Genomic DNA, 18218 nt, shown 5'->3' with positions numbered 1-18218 from the left:
GAAGGGGACCAAGAGACCTGCATGGTTGAACAGGGAACTGCTGGGCAAACTCAAGTGGAAGAAGAAGGTGTACAGATCATGGAAGGAGGGGCTGGCCACTTGGGAGGAATATAAGTCTGTTGTCAGAGGATGTAGGGAGGCAACTAGGAAAGCTAAGGCCTCCTTGGAATTAAACCGTGCAAGAGAGGTCAAGGACAACAGAAAGGGCTTCTTCAAATACATTGCAGGTAAAGCCAACACTAGAGGCAATGTAGGCCCACTGATGAATGAGGTGGGGGTCCTGGAGACAGAGGATAAAAAGAAGGCGGAGTTACTGAATGCCTTCTTTGCCTCTGTCTATACTGTTGGAGGCTGTCCTGAGGAGCCCTGGACCCCTGCGGCCTCAGAAGAAGTCAAGATAGAGGAGGAATCTGTCTTGGTTGATGAGGGCTGGGTCAGGGACCAATTAAGCAACCTGGATGTCCATAAATCCATGGGCCCTGATGGGATGCACCCGCGGGTGCTGAGGGAGCTGGCGGAAGTCATTGCTAGGCCACTCTCCATCATCTTTGCTAAGTCGTGGGCAACGGGAGAGGTGCCTGAGGACTGGAGGAAAGCGAATGTCACTCCAGTCTTCAAAAAGGGCAAGAAGGAGGACGCGGGTAACTATAGACCGGTCAGCCTCACCTCCATCCCCGGAAAGGTGATGGAGCAACTTGTCCTTGGTGCTGTCTCTAGGCACATCAAGGATAGGGGGATCATTAGGGGCACTCAGCATGGCTTCACCAACGGGAAGTCTTGCTCAACCAACTTGATAGCCTTTTATGAGGATGTTACCCGGTGGATAGATGATGGTAAAGCTGTGGATGTGGTCTATCTCGATTTCACTAAAGCGTTTGACACAGTCTCCCACAGCATCCTTGCAGCTAAACTGGGGAAGTGTGGTCTGGATGATCGGGTAGTGAGGTGGATTGTAAACTGGCTGAAGGAAAGAAGCCAGAGAGTAGTGGTCAGCGGGACAGAGTCCAGTTGGAGGTCTGTGTCTAGCGGAGTCCCGCAAGGGTCGGTTCTGGGACCAGTACTATTCAATATATTCATTAATGACTTGGATGAGGGATTAGAGTGCGCTGTCAGCAAGTTCGCTGATGACACAAAACTGGGAGGAGTGGCTGACACACCGGAAGGCTGCGCAGCCATTCAGAGAGACCTGGACAGGCTGGAGAGTTGGGCGGGGAGAAATTTAATGAAATATAACAAAGGCAAGTGTAGAGTCCTGCATCTGGGCAAGAACAACCCCATGTACCAGTACAAGTTGGGGACAGACCTGTTGGAGAGCAGCGTAGGGGAAAGGGACCTGGGGGTCCTAGTGGACAACAGGATGACCATGAGCCAGCAATGTGCCCTTGTGGCCAAGAAGGCCAATGGCATCCTGGGGTGTATTAGAAGGGGTGTGGTCAGCAGGTCGAGAGAGGTTCTCCTCCCCCTCTACTCTGCCCTGGTGAGGCCGCATCTGGAGTATTGTGTCCAGTTCTGGGCCCCTCAGTTCAAGAAGGACAGGGAACTGCTAGAGAGAGTCCAGCGCAGAGCCACAAAGATGATTAAGGGGGTGGAACATCTCCCTTATGAGGAGAGGCTGAGGGAGCTGGGTCTCTTTAGCTTAGAGAAGAGGAGACTGAGGGGTGACCTCATTAATGTTTATAAATATGTAAAGGGCAAGTGTCATGAGGATGGAGCCAGGCTCTTCTCAGTGACATCCCTTGACAGGACAAGGGGCAATGGGTGCAAGCTGGAGCACAGGAGGTTCCACTTAAATTTGAGGAAAAACTTCTTTACTGTAAGGGTGACTGAACACTGGAACAGGCTGCCCAGAGAGGTTGTGGAGTCTCGTTCTCTGCAGACATTCAAAACCCGCCTGGACGCGTTCCTGTGTGATATGGTCTAGGCAATCCTGCCCCGGCAGGGGGATTGGACTAGATGATCTTTCGAGGTCCCTTCCAATCCCTAACATTCTGTGATTCTGTGATTCTGTGAAAACCAAGATTGAGCTCCCCTGAAGTCAGCCACGTCACCACCGGCACTGCAGGGCAGGCTCCGGGAAGGCCCAGCCTGGGCCTAGCGACGGTCGAGAGCTGGATTCAGGAACGCACGGATCGGGATCGGGGGCAGCAGGAAAACAGACGGAGTCCTCCCTGGACACTGGCCATAGCAGAAAGAGAGCGAGACCCTCGTGATCCCCCCACTTTATACTGAGAATGACGTGTATGGGATGGAATACCCTCGTTGGTCAATTTTGGGTCACCTGCCCTGTCTGCTCCCCTCTGCAGCTGCGACCCCCCTTGGGCTCTTCACTCGTAAGCAGTGAGGAATTCAGCAGTGACCTTGGTTTCTCTCAAGAATAAGTACAGCAAGAGCCTTTCTGCACAACATCCCTACCGGTGCCTCAGTGATAACTACAGACTTCGAGCGTTATCAGTCCTGGAAGCAGACACTGTCTGCAAAAACATGCAGTTAGTTTCAGAAAGTGCAGTTACTTAGAGGAGACTTAGCTGAAAGTAAAAATCACTGAAAGGAAAATCGGCCTGGTTTAGGCCAAACCAGGACAGATGGTGACTCCACCACCTCCCTGGGCAGCCCGTTCCAATGTCTAATGACCCCTTCTGAGAAGAAATTCTTCCTAATGTCCAACCTGAACCTCCCCTGGCGAAGCTTGAGGCTGTGTCCTCTTGTCCTATCGCTAGTTGCCTGGGAGAAGAGGCCGACTCCCACTTCACTACAACCTCCCTTCAGGTAGTTGTAGACTGCAATAAGGCCACCTCTGAACCTCCTCTTCTCCAGGCTAAACAACCCCAGCTCCCTCAGCTGTTCCTCGTAGGTCAGACCCTCCAGACCCTTCACCAGCTTGGTCGCCCTCCTCTGGACTCGCTCCAACACCTCAACATCTTTCTTGAAGTGCGGGGCCCAGAACTGGACACAGTATTCAAGGTGCGGCCTCACCAGTGCCGAGTACAGAGGGACGATCACTTCCCTAGACCAGCTGGCTACACTATTCCTAATAGAGGCCAGGATGCCATTGGCCTTCTTGGCCACCTGGGCACACTGCTGGCTCATGTTTAGCCGGCTGTCGATCAGCACCCCCAGGTCTCTTTCCGCTGGGCCGCTTTCTAACCACTCTTCCCCCACCCTGTAGCGCTGCGTGGGGTTGTTGTGGCCGAAGTGTAAGACCCGGCACTTGTTCTTGTTGAACCTCATGCCGTTGGTCTTGGCCCATCTATCTAACCTGTCCAGATCCCTCTGTAGGGCCTTCCTACCCTCCAGCAGATCGACACTCCCACCCACCTTGGTGTCATCTGCAAATTTGCTGAGGGTGCACTCAATCCCTACGTCTAGATCGTCTATAAAGATATTGAACAGCACCGGCCCCAGAACTGAGCCCTGGGGAACCCCGCTAGTGACTGGCCGCCAGTTGGACTTTGCCCCATTCACCACCACTCTCTGGGCTCGGCCATCCAGCCAGTTTTTAACCCATTGAAGAGTCCACCCATCCAAGCCCCGGGCAGCCAGTTTGTCTAGGAGGATGCTGTGGGAGACAGTGTCGAATGCCTTACTGAAGTCTAGATAGACTACATCCACAGCCCTGCCCTCATCTACTAAGCGGGTCACTTTGTCATAGAAGGAGACCAGGTTGGTCGAGCAGGACCTGCCTTTCATGAATCCATGTTGGCTGGCCCCGATGCCCCAATTGTCCTGCATGTGCCGTGTAATGGCACTCAGGATGATCTGTTCCATCACCTTGCCTGGCACTGAGGTCAGGCTGACAGGCCTGTAGTTCCCTGGATCATCCTTCTGGCCCTTCTTGTAGATGGGCGTTACATTTGCTAATTTCCAGTTAGCTGGAACTTCTCCAGTTAACCAGGACTGCCGGTAGATAATCGAGAGTGGTTTGGCAAGTTCATTTGCCAGTTCCTTCATTACTCTGGGGTGAATCCCATCCGGGTCCATAGCCTTGTGGGTGTCCAACTGGCACAGCAGGTCACTAACCGTCTCCTCCTGGATTACGGGAGGTTCGCACAGCCCCCCGTCCCTAACTTCAAGCTCTGGGGGCCGAGTCTCCTGAGGACAACCGGTCTTGACATTAAAGACCGAGGCAAAGCAGGCATTGAGCACCTCTGCCTTTTCCTCGTCCCCTGACACTACACTACCCTCCTCATTCAGCAAGTGGTGGAGGCTCTCCTTGACCCTCCTTTTGCTGTTAATGTATTTGTAAAAGCTTTTTTTTGTTATCTTTGACTGTAGCAGCCAAATCAAGCTCTAATTGAGCTTTGGCCCTTCTAATCTTCTCCCTACACGACCTGGCCACGTCCCTATAGACCACCCGAGTTAACTGACCCTTCTTCCAGAGCAAATAGGCTCTCTTTTTTTCCTTAAGTTCTAGCCTAAGTTCTCTGTTTAACCAGGCCGGTCTTTTTCCCCGACGGCTTGTCTTCCTACACACCGGGACAGCCTGCTCCTGAATATTTAGCAATTCCCTTTTGAAGCATGTCCAGCCTTCCTGGACTCCTTTGTCCTTCAGGACCGACTCCCAAGGGACTTGGTCCACCAGTCTCTTAAACAGGCTAAAGTCAGCCCGCCGGAAATCTAAGGCAGAAGTTCTGCTCGTGCCCCTCCTTACTTCCCCCACTATCGAAAACTCTAACATTTCGTGGTCGCTATTCCCAAGACGGCCACCGACCCTCACATCTCCCACTAGTCCTTCCCTAGGACTTGTTCCCCTGAAGGCTGCGTATGGTGATGCAGGATGTGAAATTAATAACATATTGCAGAATTCTATTCACTCTGTGGCCACAGACAAGTAGTTTTATGCAAGTGACGTTTTAATGTGTTTTAATATCACTGTCATTTGAGTATTTTTTCATTTTGAATTCTCATTTATCAGGACATTCTGAGAGCAAAGTAACATTAGAACCATTGAAGAAAATCTTGGGACACACGAAAAGAAAAATATTGCAATATGCTTGAATGTCTAACACCTAAAGAATACATTTGTTAGACAAGATCTTTCAGAGAGTATGTTTTTTTATATCATTAATATGAAGCACTCCTGTAAAAGCAATGATTGATACTATACCATTTTATTTTTCCTTGCTCTTCTGAAAGAATTAAGTATAAACTATCAAAAAAATCAAATTAAGAGGTGGGTTTGAGTTATTTTTATAGTTCTTCAAATGGTGTTTCCTGATTGTGGGAGAGTTTCAGCACAAACAAAAGATGTACCTTGATGCAGCCTTTGTTGTGGTGATTTGGGGAAGGTCTGTCTGCAGTCCTGGCTGGTGCTGCTGCTCCTTCTTTCCACTTGGGACTGTTAGGCCCATTTCAAGAATTTAGAAGGCAGTTAAACAATGTGAGTAACACATTTTCCCTTTTAAAGGGGGAAATTGCAGTTCATGTTTATAAAAATAATTTCGTGCTATTAGCTGTGATAGCATATAGCAAAATTGAATGGCTGCTATCAGAAGCCATTGCTGTGGATGGAATGAGCTTAAACCCGAGGTGCTACTGAAATGAGAAATAGGTCTTTTGCACGGGTGAATTTTGCTCACCAATACAGACTGAAGAGTCCGAGATTTTTGTTCAAGAGCATGTAAGTTTTCGTTGGCTATTGTGTAAAAAAGTATTATTGTTGTTGTCAACTAAGCAAGCAAATGAATTGCAAGGAACCTCAGGCAGCTACAGTAACAACTATTACCTTACAAGCCTTTGTTATTCTGAAGTAAAATAACTTTTGTCTGTGCCTTGCTGCTGCTTGTAGAACACTGAATTTCCCATTCTAGCTTACTGGCGCAAGGTCTGAACAACCTTCTAGGAGTTTCATGTGAAGTAAAAGTCAGCAGAAATAATTTTTTTCAGAGAAAGTATGTTTCATGTAGTTTACAGCATACATTTCCTTGAAGCATACACTGGTTCTTTGGAACCTGTAATTTGTGTTTCATGTGATTATAAGATTGGATCCCTTTCTTTTGAAGAAGAAAGAAAAAGTCCCATTTATTTTGGTGTTCTGTAATGTGTTTGTGTCATCCTGCTGTTTGTTTATTCGAGCAAACTGCTGTGCTTTGATGACTACTTTTTGCATTAATTGAAGCAAAAATGACTGTACCCATCAACACTCACTATGTACAATTTGAAGCAAAATTTTCCTTTGTGTTCATTTTAAGCTGCCTGACGTCCCTTTTCAAACAGTCTGGCTCCTGAGGCTGGAGAATAGTGCCTGCTCTTGGATTTTCCCCAGTATAACCTAGTCCTTCATATGTTCTTGTTTTTCTTTTTGTGTGAAGTACTTCATTTTTGTTTAAGTCTTTGGTGAAATCAGTTTTAACTAAACTCATCTGTTTTATTCTTTTACTAACACTGGTAAATATAATTAGAATTTTGCGCCAAATTAATGTATTCCTTTAAAAAGCACATGTAGCTGAGCCAGATTCATTTTTTTACAAAAACTGGGCATGAGTTTGCTAGTTAATGATCCTATTTAACTAGTGAAGGTTGAGGGCAGCCTTAGTTGTAGTGACCATGAGATGGTAGAGTTCAGGATCTCACGTGGCAGGAACAGAATAGCTAGCAGAATCACAACCCTGGACTTCAGGAGGGCCAACTTTGGCCTTTTCAAGCAATTGCTAGGGGAAATCCCATGGGACAGGGTACTAGAAGGTAAGGGGGCCCAAGATAGTTGGTTAGCATTCAAGGACTGCTTCTTCCGAGCTCAAGATCAGAGCATCCCAGCAGGTAGGAAGTCAAGGAAGGGTACCAGGAGACCTGCATGGTTAAACAGGGAACTGCTGGGCAAACTCAAGTGGAAGACGAGAGTGTACAGATCATGGAAGGAGGGGCTGGCCACTTGGGAGGAATATAAGTCTGTTGTCAGAGGATGTAGGGAGGCAGCTAGGAAAGCTAAGGCCTCCTTGGAATTAAACCTTGCAAGAGAGGTCAAGGACAACAGAAAGGGCTTCTTCAAATACATTGCAGGTAAAGCCAACACTAGAGGCAATGTAGGCCTACTGATGAATGAGGTGGGGGCCCTGGAGACAGAGGATAAGAAGAAGGCGGAGTTACTGAATGCCTTCTTTGCCTCTGTCTATACTGCTGGAGGCTGTCCTGAGGAGCCCCGGACCCCTGAGGCCCCAGAAGAAGTCAGGATAGAGGAGGAATCTGTCTTGGTAGATGAGGGCTGGGTCAGGGACCAATTAAGCAATCTGGACGTCCATAAATCCATGGGCCCTGACGGGATGCACCCGCGGGTGCTGAGGGAGCTGGCGGAAGTCATTGCTAGGCCACTCTCCATCATCTTTGCTAAGTCGTGGGCAACGGGAGATGTGCCTGAGGACTGGAGGAAAGCGAATGTCACTCCAGTCTTCGAAAAGGGCAAGAAGGAGGACCCGGGTAACTATAGACCGGTCAGCCTCACCTCCATCCCCGGAAACAACTTGTTCTTGATGCTGTCTCTAGGCACATCAAGGATAGGGGGATCATTAGGGGCACTCAGCATGGTTTCACCAAGGGGAAGTCATGCTTAACCAACTTGATAGCCTTTTATGAGGATGTAACCCGGTGGATAGATGATGGTAAAGCTGTGGATGTGGTCTATCTCGATTTCAGTAAAGCGTTTGACACGGTCTCCCACAGGATCCTCACAGCTAAACTGAGGAAGTGTGGTCTGGATGATCGGGTAGTGAGGTGGATTGTGAACTGGCTGAAGGAAAGAAGCCAGAGAGTGGTGGTCAATGGGACAGAGTCCAGTTGGAGGCCTGTGTCTAGCGGAGTCCCTCAAGGGTCGGTACTGGGACCAGTACTATTCAATATATTCATTAATGACTTGGATGAGGGAATAGAGGGCCCTGTCAGCAAGTTCGCTGATGACACCAAACAGGGAGGAGTGGCTGACGCACCGGAAGGCTGCGCAGCCATTCAGAGAGACCTGGACAGGCTGGAGAGTTGGGCGGGGAGAAATTTAATGAAATATAATAAGGGCAAGTGTAGAGTCCTGTATCTGAGCAAGAACAACCCCATGTATGAGTACAAGTTGGGGACAGACCTGTTGGAGAGCAGCGTAGGGGAAAGGGACCTGGGGGTCCTAGTGGACAGCAGGATGACCATGAGCCAGCAGTGTGCCCTTGTGGCCAAGAAGGCCAATGGCATCCTGGGGTGTATTAGAAGGGGTGTGGTCAGCAGGTCAAGAGAGGTTCTCCTCCCCCTCTACTCTGCCCTGGTGAGGCCGCATCTGGAATATTGTGTCCAGTTCTGGGCCCCTCAGTTCAAGAAGGACAGGGAAGTGCTAGAGAGAGTCCAGCGCAGAGCCATGAAGATGATTAAGGGAGTGGAACATCTCCCTTATGAGGAGAGGCTGAGGGAGCTGGGTCTCTTTAGCTTAGAGAAGAGGAGACTGAGGGGTGACCTCATTAATGTTTATAAATATGTAAAGGGCAAGTGTCATGAGGATGGAGCCAGGCTCTTCTCAGTGACATCCCTTGACAGGACAAGGGGCAATGCGTGCAAGCTGGAACACAGGAGGTTCCACTTAAATATGAGGAAAAACTTCTTTACGGTGAGGGTGACCGAACACTGGAACAGGCTGCCCAGAGAGGTTGTGGAGTCTCGTTCTCTGGAGACATTCAAAACCCGCCTGGACGCGTTCCTGTGTGACATGATCTAGGTAATCCTGCTCCGGCAGGGGGATTGGACTGGATGATCTTTCGAGGTCCCTTCCAATCCCTAACATTCTGTGATTCTGTGATTCTGTGATTCTGTGATTCTATTTCTGCTTCCTCTTTGCATGCTTCAGAGATTTCCTTGCCACTGCTGATGGAGCTGCTGAGATGTGTTTTTTTCATGTAGAAATGATAGTTGTATATCACCTTATAGATTTTTCAGGGCTAATGACTGCAAAATTGACAGTACACGGATTGTGTTAGTATTTTGCCTCCACAATAATTCATTTCATTGAAATCTCTCTGGGATTTTAGAGTTAGTTGTTCACTTCTTGCCGCCCTGATGGTGTGCAAAGGTGGTGTTACATGCTCCTGGAAAAAGCCAGGAGAATTAGCAGCCTGATATTCTGTTTAGATAGTAACTGCACATAGCCATGGGTAATAAAATAAAACCAGAAGTTGCTACAAGTGTGGCATAACAGAAGATTTTGTGTGTGCATGTGAGATCTAGACTGATAAATTTAATTCCAGGTGTTGTTTTGTGTAGCTGTAATGCTAACATGCCTGAAAACTCCAGTGAGATGGATTGTGTTCTTTGCTTCTGTATTAAATAAGGAAAAAAGAAGCAAAAAGTGCTGTTATCTTTTTTGGTTGAAGACCACTGAGATTCTTAGTCTTAGTACACGTAAAGTATGTAAAATATATGGTTACTGTTTATTTCATTGGATAATATGTAATTATTTGTAGAGGCAGAGATAGCTCTCCTAAGAAGTGGCTCACATTAACAGTGACGTTTAAAGTATAGATGGGTCGTGCACGTTGGTGACTTACTTTCTTTTTGATAGTTCTTTTAACATCACCAGATTCTATGCTTTCTGTGTGTTTTAGCTTGCTTTGTTTTTTAAAACTTCAGTGTTTTTTAAAAAGGAGACTAGATTTTCATGGTCTTTAAAGGTCCCTTCCAACCCAAACCATTCTATGATTCTATGATTCTGTGTGCTATTTTATCCAAGAAGTGGTGATGTTTTGTTGCAAATATATCACCCTGTTGTTGGATGCATACATTCATCTTTTCTGTCTGTGTGTACTTATGCACCTAGACTTAATGTGCTTCCATGCACTGCTTTTTTTTAATTGAGAGAGATTTACGTAAGACTAAACAACAGCTGGGAAACTAAATCAAGGTAGGAAGTTGAGATTCAAACTGTTGTTCAGACATCTGAGTTCTTACGTCTTGTTTTGAAAAGTTCTTTTGAGAAAAAATGACACTAATAGATAATCCTAGAACTACTGGGAATATACTTCTGATAATAATATTATGTACCTTCATCTCAGGAACTGAAAGCTCATGAACAAAAGCTTGAGTAGTTCTGTCAAAATTTTGATGTTATTACTATATTAACATGAGAAGGACTGCACCCCTTCCCCCGCCCTTCCTTTTCCATGTATTTATTGAGTCCCAAGCTTTATAAATCCAGATGTGGTCCTGAGGGAAGCACTTGCTTTATAATATGTTTGCGTAGTCATTTGCATAGCCTGCAGGCTGTTCATGATCCATATGTGATGTACTCCGGCTTCCAGAGGGAGCCCCGCTGAAGCGAAGTGGTACCCAGCCACCTCAGGCGTGGGGAGGGATGAGCACAGGTGTCTGTGCAAAAGATTGTCTAGGTGACTTGGGGTTTAATATTGCAAGCTTTTTCTTTTCACTATTACTGTTTTATTTTGTTTAATATCGAGATACTGATTGTAGATTATGATTTTTTTAAATTCTGTTTTGTCAGCAAATTGTTCACAGCTCATGGTTTACCAGCCCAAAAAACACATGCATTTTCTGTTTAAAACCAGCTAGAAGCAGCTCCTTATTCAGGATGAAAATTCAGTAAACTCTGACTTCAGTCTCTGAACTTGTCTCTCACACTCGGTTTCTTTTTCCTGCTGTTGTCTTTTTGTGTGGGTGCGACTTTTCTATTGTTAATTTGTTTATAAAGAACAAACCAGTGGATTTTCAGATTCAGTGTGGAATATCACTGGAGAATTACCACCTTCACATGGCTTACAAATGACTAGTCAAGGTCTTGTCATTCCTATTCTGCTTTTATTTCTGTTTGGAAAAGATTTCTTGATAAATTTGGAGAGTCTTCCTATGGAAAAGAGGGCCTCATTTAAAAAAGGATGAAAACCATTGAACTATACAGCCAGTAATGCTTGAGCACAAAATTGTTAGTGACTTTTCTCCTTTCTCTTGATGTTCTGAAATACTATGGTGGAGCTGTATTTTTTTATCTGGTAGAATTCATAAGTACCAGGATTATAGCTAAAGAAAACTATAACCTTTTTGTATGCAGTATGCTGTGTTTGCACAGTAACTTAATTACTCTTTGAACAGTTTCTGCTTATTAAGAGGATAACTGGAATTTCTTAAATGCTGTAAAATTAAGACAGGGGAATATGCTACAGATGAAGAAGATGAAGACATGGGACCTGTTCTTCCAGGAGGTGACATGGCTATTGAAGTGTTTGATCTCCCTGAAAATGATGACATGTTCTCCCCCGGTGATGTGGACACCAGCAAGCTTGCTCACAAATTCAAAGAGGTAAGTTATAGATCAGACAATACTCCTGAAATATCTCACTGGAATTAGATTTCTAGTTATCTCATTGCTCGGTGCTTGTTTTTCTCTTGAATACTAGAGTTGATTTCTAGCTGTTTGTTTACTCGGTACTGTTGAATGACTCAAGTTCTGCTTAGAAGAAGTGGAACTGTTCTTCGGAGTTGTTTTAATATGAGTTTTTAGGTGACTCTTGCATTGATAGAGGGTAATGTATAATATAAGTTTTCAGCACAGAAGTTATTCTGCCTCAGCACTTAGTTTGCATTTTTTGACCAGGAAGACAAAGTGCGCGTTATTTCATTACTAGCAGGTTGCTTTTTCGTTTTTCTTTTCTTTTCTTTTTTTTTTTTTTGGTAAGATTCCAGTCAAAAGTGACCAGGAAAACCAAACAGCAAATGCTAAATTTCAGTGAAAAGGAACATGTGAGGCTTTTCCTATACCTTTACACAGCAACTCGTTAATGTGCAGCAGTGTCATATGTTTGGCCATGTGTATAGAACGATACTGTATCGAGGAAGCAGACGCATTTCAAGCTAGTGTTTTACCAGACCTCTGTGGTCGTAGAGTTTGTGTAGCATCCACTGGTGCTAACTGAGTCTTGAATCAGTGATGTTTGTTGCGGTCATTGAATTCATGTAACTTAACTTACCAAAGTACTGAGAGACATTTCTTCTGTATTTTAAGTTGTGCTTTTGATGTGGTTTATTTCTGAACTGAATTCTGATGCAAATAAAGGCATGAAACAATTTGATTTATCTAAGCCCACAGTAGTGGGCTGAGTGATGACAATGAAGAACTTTTTTTTTTAAATGCAGTGAAGATGGAAGGGGTGAAAGTAGCCAAACCTCATAGGAGATTGGAGCAGCAGAGCCCTTCTAGGCCCAGAACGGAGTTTTAAAAGAGAGAGGCTCCCTTTTTATCCCTCTTGCCCTGTTCTCTCCCCTTTCCTTCCCTCCACTCAAACCAGATATTTTATTTTCTGTAAATATATGTTGTTATTACTCTCTAGTGAGAGTCATGGAGGGAAAGTAATCAGGCACTGAGCAACCTGTCTTTCCCTTTTCTGCTGATACCCTTTTCAGCCTTTGGAGGCCTACTGTTATTCATTGTTGCTTCCTGGAAGTTTTTCAGTTTACTTAAATGATAATTTCCTCACTCCATATTTCAAGTTCCAGGCTCTTATGCAAATTAGCAGACCAGTTTACTTCATTTTCTAATACTTTGCATCATACGTAGTGATACTTTCTCAAAGCAATGCCAGTGTACCAAGGCTATGCAAAGCACAGATGCAGTGATGGGCAAGACACTGACCTTTGAATAAATTACCTGTAAAACTGTGCTTGAATACAGTTTTCCATCAGCTTGGGCTATTGCTGTACTTGAGCACATCCAAACTGATTTGAAGCTATTTGCAGACCTGTCTGATTTAATGGCCTCAAAACACTGGTGTAGAGGAGATCAGATTAAGGGACTTTGGGATCCTCCAGTTTAAGTGTAGGTGAGAGCCTGAGAAGAAACCATTAAATGCTCCTGCATAAGAGTGGACCCTTTTTCACTAACCCACGCAGTTACCACTGTTAGGAGCATGTCACTTTTGTTTCACTGATTGTATTTAACGGTACACAGCTGCATTTTGTTGGCTGCTACAGAGTGAGTACATGTATTTTTCTTGGTATTTGCCCTGAATTCTTTCAACACTAGAGGACTTGTTCACAATCACGCTGCACAAGCCCACACAGTGTTTTCTGGAATTGTATTTAAAGAATAACTGTTCTTTCTTGTTCTTCCTGCAGAGATTAGTGAGAGTATTAAACAAGTGAGTTGGGCATAATCTTTAAGAATAGTAGTTTGACCTAATTAGTTGAATTCAGTCTTTGCAATGCAAAATGTGCTCAAATACTTTGAGAGCACTCTTATTTGAAATGCCTTGCTTTTGGAATGGAAGTCAGAAGAGAGATGGGCATTCCTGGGTGAATCACTGTACTTCTGCAAGGCTTGTTTTCCTGGCTGTAAAACAGGAAAAATGGTACTGATTTTCCTTAACTGCTTTGAGAAAAAGAGCTAGAAGCTTTATTTTAGCTGTGATGATTGAAGAGCGACAAGATCTATAGGGAGAAGGGACATCTTATGTAAGCATTAGGTATTATATTTCTTAATGAAATCCATGAAAAAAGGATTATTATTATATGCAAGAAATATAATTGTTATATAAAAATTTTCCTGCAGATTATTAGATTCCATTGGGTACTTTCTTTCCCACCATACTCTAGATATTTAACATTTGCTAGCTTTTCATCCCATTCTACCTTTTGCAGTCTTAGATGAATTCAGGCTATTTTCTCTACATGTCTTATTTTTAACAAAAGTTTAATAGTTTTGAAGAAAATTAATCAGCTCTTCAAGACATCTTTGCAAAGGAAATGTTCCAAAAATTATTCAAAATGTCTTTTGTTAAAATGAAGCCTTCACAGTTTTATATTGACTTAGAAATCACAAAAATACAAAATAGTATCTGCCAAGAATTTGTCTGGCATTATATGAGACATGGAATAAGTTGTTTCTGTTCCACTATTAGAAAAATTGCTTTAAAATTTTTAACTATGGAGGCCAGATTTTCTTGCCAAAAATTGACCTTGCCTGTTGTTCACAAATGTGTTGTATTTATTCTCTATTCTGCAAGCATAATTAGTTCTGTTAAAAAAAAATAAGAAAAAAGGACAAAAGTAGATGTCCAGCTACACATTTATCTGTTCAGCAGGAAAGTGTCTTTTTTCTTCTGCCTCAGTGGGATCTGCTGTACCATGTACTGATTCAATGATCTGACTGGGTGCTCGGTATTCATTTTTTTAACTTAATAACAGAGAGTATAAAAATAACTGTTAAAACCATCTGTACCTGAGCAGATTGTCATTTATGCAACGATTTGGAGTTTATTTGTATGTAATAATAAACTGTTTAAGTGCTGCTTACTGGTTCATGGGGTTTTTAGAAGAGATGAGAATGGATTGTAAGCAGGTAGCCTAAGGCTTTGAGTCTTGGCCTTTTGATTTCATTATTAACTCTGCAAAGGGCAAAGTCTAGTTCATCCATCCTTCCTCTGATTTTATCTCACTCCAAAACAATAAGGTAGCAGAACTAAGCAAAGGCCTGGGCACTTTTATAAACACCATGGTGTTTTGAGATGGTTCTTTCATAATTTTTCACTACTAACAGAAATGGAATGATGAGAAAAAACAGTTCTCAATCTCTGAAAATTGCAGATCAGAGGTTGGATTGAGTGAGCTCAAAAATTGCAAGGAACCTCTTGCAAATGCTAATTAAAGTATCTCCTTAGTTTCCTCTACTATGTATAAATACAAAAAGTTATATATCCTTCTCAGCTTCCTGGTCTTCTGGGTGGAGTAGCACCACTAGTCACTTCTTACCGTTAACACCAGCTCCAGGGCTGCTGAGTGCCCTGTTCTCAGCTGCACTGGCATCTCTCCGTCCTCAGCCAACAGCCCTGCTCTCAGGTGGCACTTCCTCGGGAACCCTGTGTGATCCATGGCTTAGCTGCATGCTTGGGGCAGATTCAGTCTGGACCCATGGGTGTTCCATCTGCTAGTGCTCCTGGTGTGCCTCCGCATTTTACATGTTTCTGCAAGCTGTTATGGTCAGTGATTGGTTTCGCTTGAAATGAGATCTTACATCTGCTTTCACTGAGCACTTGAAGATTCATTACACTTCTCAGTGCAGTCAAAAAGTGAGCATAAGTAACAGAAGATCCTGGGATCGAGAAGTGCTTACAGTCTCCTCTGGAGACAGTGACCAGGAAATGAGTGGTGGAAAGAAGATTCCTAAACTGTTCCTCAGGTGGAACTGGTTGCATCAGTGTCTCCTTTATTCCTTCCAGCCTAAATTCAATAATTCTCCACCAGAAAGGACCAGGTTTATTCACTAGATCAGTTAAGCCTGATTTGCAAACCAAACTGCATCTGAAAGTGCATTTCCTATGCCACAAGAAGTGCCTTCAAGAGGTCCCATGAAAAGGGAATTTCAAAAGTAGCTCAGCCTTTCTCAAAGATACTTGTACCGATCAGCTCTGTGATGGCTCCTGTTTGAAAATTACTCCTCTCCTTCAGAAGAACTTTTCTTTTGAATTATTTGTACATTTTTTTACCTGGTCTTCAAGAATGTAGCCATTGCTTCACCAGAGATGATAATTTCTGGTTCAGTACAACTCCTTCACGTACTCCATTAGTTCAACATAAACTATTCCCAAAGGTTCCTGTTAGTCCTGTAAGAGAATTAACCCCCATGTAAAACATGCTTTTCCGTAACTATTCCTGGTATTCATAAATAATGGACAAAGGCTTTGTCTCCACTGCAGTGCCAGCTCAGGCTGTAATTCAGATTTTGCCCTTGCACTCAACCCAACACACACAAGTCATTGATTTAGATTAAACGGTGCTTTTGATTTAAGGTTTTGGGGCCTGTCAGAAGTTTGTCTGTGCTGTCTGCTTTAAATAATAAAGCAGCAGGGACTGCGGTGCAGACTATTGGGTGCATGTGCATGATTGTTTCCATTTGGATTAGGGTTATGCTGTCGAAGCTGTGGTTCGATTCATACTTCAGAGTGTTCTTGGAGCCTGCAAATAGCAGACCTTTGGGGTGAAACTAAAGATGTTTCAGGACATTGCCTAGTACACTCAAAGAGCTGAAGAGTATTCACTCCACAGGATCAGACTAAAGTAGGTTAGTCCAAAAGAAATCCCTCCAGAAAGTGTGCAGGTGGATGCCAGGTCCTCAGCACCAACCTTTTCACTGTACCAGATCCACTGTTATTGTGGAACGCTGCTTGGTAATGTAACTACAACCTTTAGCACACTGCCTGGGCTATTAATCTACTTGCAATCATTTTGTGTGCTTGAATGCCGTTTCCTGTTTTTTACAGTTTCCTCATGTAACTGCCCTCAATTGAGGTTAGCTAGCTTGAGCAGAATAACTCCAGCTAATGGTGGAGAAGGATAGCATCAGTTTACCTTTTTTCTTGCATGAAATAAACATGTGGAATCTTCCCTCAAGGTTTTCCTGACTTCTTGAGTTGTTAAATTACTTATTTCTGTATTTGTTTTTTTGTAACGTGCCTGCTTTAATCAATGCAGTGGCACTTTTTGACAGCACTAAGACATATTTCACGTTCACATCAGAGAAGAGCAAAGCCCAGCAGGATTACATCTATTTTTTTTTTTTTGAGCATAAGACATTTGGTTTTGCTAAACAGATTGGATGTTCTGATTTGAAATTATGAGTGGTTAGATGGCATCCTATCTTTAATTAGGTTGCACAGACTGAGTCATTTTGCAAGCTAGACATTTTAATTTACAATCTACTGCACTGCAGCACTCTTCAAGGCCTTCTGCTATGTAATAAGGTATTCAACTTGCAGCACAGGCTTTAAAAATACTGGAGTACTCTCTGTGACTTCACTTGTTTATTTTATCTTTTCAATTTTAGTTGCAAATCAAACATGCAGTTACAGAAGCTGAAATTCAGAAGCTGAAGACGAAGGTAAGAATCAATATACAGTTAATACATGCTAATTTTTTCCTCTGTCATGCTGAATCAGATCTGAAGACATGTATCTTTATGTGGGTGGAGAAGTCAACGTCCTTATTAAAGGCTGATTAAGCAGCACAGTGGCTCAGCTAAATCTTGTTTTGGTATATATTCTCTATTCAAAGTTTCAAGTAAAATCTTAAGTGCTGCTATTATGAGAAACTGCCAACTTGTGTAGCTTCAATTAAATATACATTTTAAGGGGTATCATAATGACTAAATGGTAGATTTCTAGCTTTACAATTCTAATGCATTTTCTCAGGTTTTTAAATTATATTTGGATTGAATATTCAAGTCTAAGTTAGTAGGGTTTTTATTTACCAGTGATGTTAAAGTATCCTGTTTATGTTAGTTCCTTTTTTTTGACTTTTTTTGTAAAAAACCCACATTTATTTAAAAAAAATTACTTTTTTATATACAGAAGAAAAAGAGCTGTTTCTTATTGCAGTTTTTTTCAAAAGATACTCTAGAAAGAAAAAAGCTTACCAGTTTAACAGAAAACATTATCTCACAATCGGTCAGATTGATTTTGCTATAGCAATAAAAAGAAATTGTATTTTTTGTACTAGGATAACCTTCATGGGAAGTCAACTGATAATTCAGTTGTTGAGTAATATTAGGTTTTATAATGAGATCCTTCTCTTTGAGTTTCAGTACATGATAAAGGAAATAAAAAGAAGATAAAGAGAAAATTGTACTTCAGAAAAAGATTTTAGATTATTATTTCTTTCTGGCAACTATTTGCATTTACCATATATTTTGCATACTGTTTATCAAATCTGCATAAATTATTGTTAAAAATAAATTCAGAGTGCAACTGTTTTCTGTAAGGACAATTTCTGTTGTACCGTTTCAGTTCAGAAAGTCAGAAATCTTTTCTTCCTTTGCTTTCCAGTTCCAATCTAGCAATCAGAGCCGCATGGTCAATCCCTGGGGATTGTGCCGAGCCCCATTGACTTCATGGCAATGATGCGTGGGTGTAAACATTCATCTGTGCAAATCCATTTGCAAGCTTAGGGTTAATGAGCCTTTTTGTGTTGGACTTCTTTACCTAGTGTTTTGAATACCTAGTTTAGGTATATTACTGATGAAACTGAAAAGTTATTTTATTTTTCTGTGCATCATCCTTGATGCTAGCAGAACTGCCTAGAGCAAATGAGACATTCTTGATAAGTAAACAAGGATGTTAAGGCATTTTTTGTTTTCCATGAATTCTGCAAGATAAAATATAGAAGCGGCTGAACAACCTTACCCTTATCCAGCACCAAACATTCAAACCTGCAAGTAGCTTCAGCTGGGAAGTGGGAAGCCTAACACAAAAAAAAATCTAACA

The 18218-nt window shown here is 42.9% G+C and overlaps 1 protein-coding gene across 2 annotated transcripts in view; it reads left to right on the top strand.

The window, feature by feature from the left end:
* Positions 1–18218, top strand: part of PPP1R9A (protein phosphatase 1 regulatory subunit 9A) — a 160670-nt gene that overhangs the window by 110876 nt on the left and 31576 nt on the right. For both annotated transcript variants that reach the window (XM_068404446.1, XM_068404445.1), the window contains exons 7-8: positions 11114–11269; positions 16784–16837. In XM_068404446.1, coding sequence (XP_068260547.1) covers positions 11114–11269; positions 16784–16837 — 210 coding nt within the window. The remainder of the gene's footprint in view (positions 1–11113; positions 11270–16783; positions 16838–18218) is intronic.

This window comes from Nyctibius grandis, chromosome 7, assembly GCF_013368605.1.
Source record: "Nyctibius grandis isolate bNycGra1 chromosome 7, bNycGra1.pri, whole genome shotgun sequence".
Classification (NCBI taxonomy): domain Eukaryota; kingdom Metazoa; phylum Chordata; class Aves; order Nyctibiiformes; family Nyctibiidae; genus Nyctibius; species Nyctibius grandis.
Note: the sequence above shows the minus strand (reverse complement) of the source record. Positions and strands in the feature narration are given on the sequence as shown.